Source organism: Azolla caroliniana, unplaced genomic scaffold (genome assembly GCF_043228905.1).
Source record: "Azolla caroliniana isolate FFs.n. ecotype wild unplaced genomic scaffold, voAzoCaro1.0.p SCAF_1, whole genome shotgun sequence".
NCBI lineage: Eukaryota > Viridiplantae > Streptophyta > Polypodiopsida > Salviniales > Salviniaceae > Azolla > Azolla caroliniana.
The window spans coordinates 35687092-35689976 of record NW_028230436.1 but is presented as its reverse complement, the minus strand read 5'-3'; the positions used below and the strand labels follow the sequence as shown (position 1 = coordinate 35689976).

The window sequence follows — 2885 nt, the reverse complement described above, 5'->3', positions numbered from 1 at the left end:
TGTGGCCTATGCCTTTTGTCTGTGTCTTATTACTGGGAATGAAGGATTCTGTTTCTCTCAGCAGCAGGAGTAGCGCAACAGCTGAGCCATATAAGCAGCTGCATTCGAACGACGCCCACCCCCTTCCATAATCACGCAAACCAACAGATCTGTCTTCTCTTCTTTTTCTTCTTCTTCTTCTTCTTCTTCTTCTTCTTCTTCTTCTTCACTGATCAAAGAAAGAGCATGAAGAAAGACGTGTATTCTTCAACCATGGCTATCGCAACACCTAGAAGCTCACAGCTACAACTAATGCCCTACCACCATACCATCAACAACAGCACGAAACAACAGACGGATGAGCTTTTCCCTGCAGAGGAGCTCGTCCCCATCTCTCACAGCCTCATCCCCAAGGCTCTGGCGAACCTATTCAATCTCAACCTCCCTCCTTCCGCCTCTCCCCCTCCATCGAAACCAGTGAATAACATACAAATTTCCCACCTTGCCTCATCGACTACTACTGCTTCTGCCATCGCTAAATCCCCACTGCCACATAATCATTCCGTAGATCGAGCAGAACCGGACATGGCCGCCCGAGTACTCGAACATACTGCGCCCACTGCAAGCTGTTGCAACTCCGGAACCCCCGATCTTGACCCCTCGGACGAGATATGCCCCAAATCTCACGCTGCCTCCGCATCTGCTTCACCTTATCATGACTCTGCAGCTTCCATAAAAGCTGAGTATCATGACATGGTGCTTGCAAACAAGCAGGCACAGCCCGGTTCTCATCATCATCATCATCATCATCGTAGTCGTCGTAATGCAGAGATGCAGCAGGAGATGGGGAACGGTAGTGCGGAATGTCAACAGATGGTGATGATGGGCGGCGGGCATAGCGGGAAGAGGCAGTACGATGGGTTGGATCAGTATGGGCTGGATGAGATGGGGGCGGACATGGAGCTGTCGAGCATGATGAACCAGATGGGAGAGAAGGAGAGCTCCTCTAACTCTGGCGATGGCATGGAGGGAGGGGACGGTAGTGGAGGAGGAGGAGGAGGCACAGGGACAGGCGGAGGAGGCGGAGGGGCAGCCAGGACACTGAAACGGCCAAGGCTGGTGTGGACGCCGCAGCTGCACAAGCGCTTCGTGGACGCGGTTTCACACCTGGGTATCCGGAATGCGGTGCCCAAGACCATCATGCAGCTCATGAATGTGGGCGGCCTCACCCGGGAGAATGTGGCCAGCCACCTGCAGAAGTACAGGCTGTACCTGCGCAGGATGCAGCAAGGGAGCCTCCTCTTCTCATCCCCCACCTCTGCACTTCCCTCCTCCACCTCCTCCTCCTGCTCCAAGCCCATCATGAATCAGCTCGCCATTACCAGCATCCCCACCAACGATCAGTTATTCGGCCCCGCCTCCCCGACCTCCGATGCTCTCTTCTCAGGTGCTGCCCACGTCCATGCCAATGCCCATGCCCATGCCCATGCCCAAGGAAACCCTACCTCCACAGCCAGAGTCCAGCTACCGGTACCTCATCGAGCACATTCCGCCCCCGCCCCCGCCCCCGCCCCCATTATTCACACAAATCAGGTGCCCAATCACGCCAATAAGAACAATGACCATTTGGGTATGCCGCCCCAGATGAATGCCCTAATCCTCCACACCCATCCTCGGAACAACAACAACAACCTCCAACAGCTCAATCCAGCAGCAATCTTGAATAACCCTGCATTAACTAACCCTAATGATCAAGCTTCCTTTCTCTTCCACCCTGTTAGCTGTAATCAGTCAGTGCAGCCGCCGCCTAATCATGGTGCTAGTGCTAACCCTAGCCCCACCTCCTCCCAGGCACTGTCTTCCAATTGGATGACATCATCTCCAAATCTGAATCCGAGTGCCACACCACAGATGCAACTTGATCCTTACAATAATGGCCATCACCACCATCATCATCATCATCAGCCACATATTAGGCCATTCGCATACAACCTAGAGGCTGCCAGCAAACAGCTGATAGCGAGCCCTCCCTCACCCCCAAGAGTAGCTCTTGCCCTATTTCCCCAGTAGGAAGTACCAAGGAAGATACCTAATTCAGAAAAAAACATTAAAAGATACACACCATGTTGTTGTTATTCGGCTCACTAAATACTCATCTCTCTCTCTCTCTCATATATCAATATATACATATACATATACATATATATATATATATATATATATCGATATACTCCTTGTGTCCATGGAGACTAGAGGAACCATGACTAGGGTTTTCTTTTTGTTTTCCTCAGAACGATGTCGAGTGCTCCAACCCATTTTTCCGGCACACCTCAATCCCTCATCCTCATCATTATACCCTATGTGTATGTATATATATATGTATGTATGTATGTATGTATCTCCTAATTCAAGAGGAGACAAAATAGATACTAATTTTCTGCAGATACGGCGAGTATTAATGACATAATCTTATGAATCAACTCCATTTGTTTATGATTACATATCTATCTATGCCAAACAGTGTGCTGCTCCAATTTCATCTGTGTCTTGCTTTTTCTGAATCATGTAATGCGGTCTTCTTCTTCTTCTTGTATCGCATTCCATCCCTTGATCGATACAACAGCTGAAAGGATGTTGTGGTAGTTTTCCAAGATGGAAAGGGAATGCCTGTGGCAATTCTCTCTTCTGGATTGGATTGTATAATGTGACCGACCGCAAGAGATGACTTACCTGTGTCTGGCAGGACATACGAGCCATCTATCTACATATTCATTACCGCACATCTATTACACATATATGGCTGCCAGTCAGCACATCCAATCTTATGACCTACATACAATATCTGTCTGTGTGTGGACACACAAGACCCAATATCTGAGACAACACAAAGAGATAAAATCATCAAA

The 2885-nt window shown here is 49.0% G+C and overlaps 1 protein-coding gene across 1 annotated transcript; it reads left to right on the top strand.

The window, feature by feature from the left end:
* Window positions 1-2049, top strand: LOC147870176 (uncharacterized). Its single transcript, XM_087329825.1, has one exon. The coding sequence runs from the start codon at window positions 226-228 to the stop codon at window positions 2047-2049; it is 1824 nt and encodes a 607-aa protein (XP_087185951.1). The 5' UTR covers window positions 1-225.
* The last annotated feature ends 836 nt before the right edge of the window (window positions 2050-2885 follow it).

Excerpts from the sequence above, each read along its gene's own strand:
- LOC147870176 (XM_087329825.1), top strand. The coding sequence starts at position 226 with ATGAAGAAAGACGTGTATTCTTCAACCATGGCTATCGCAACACCTAGA.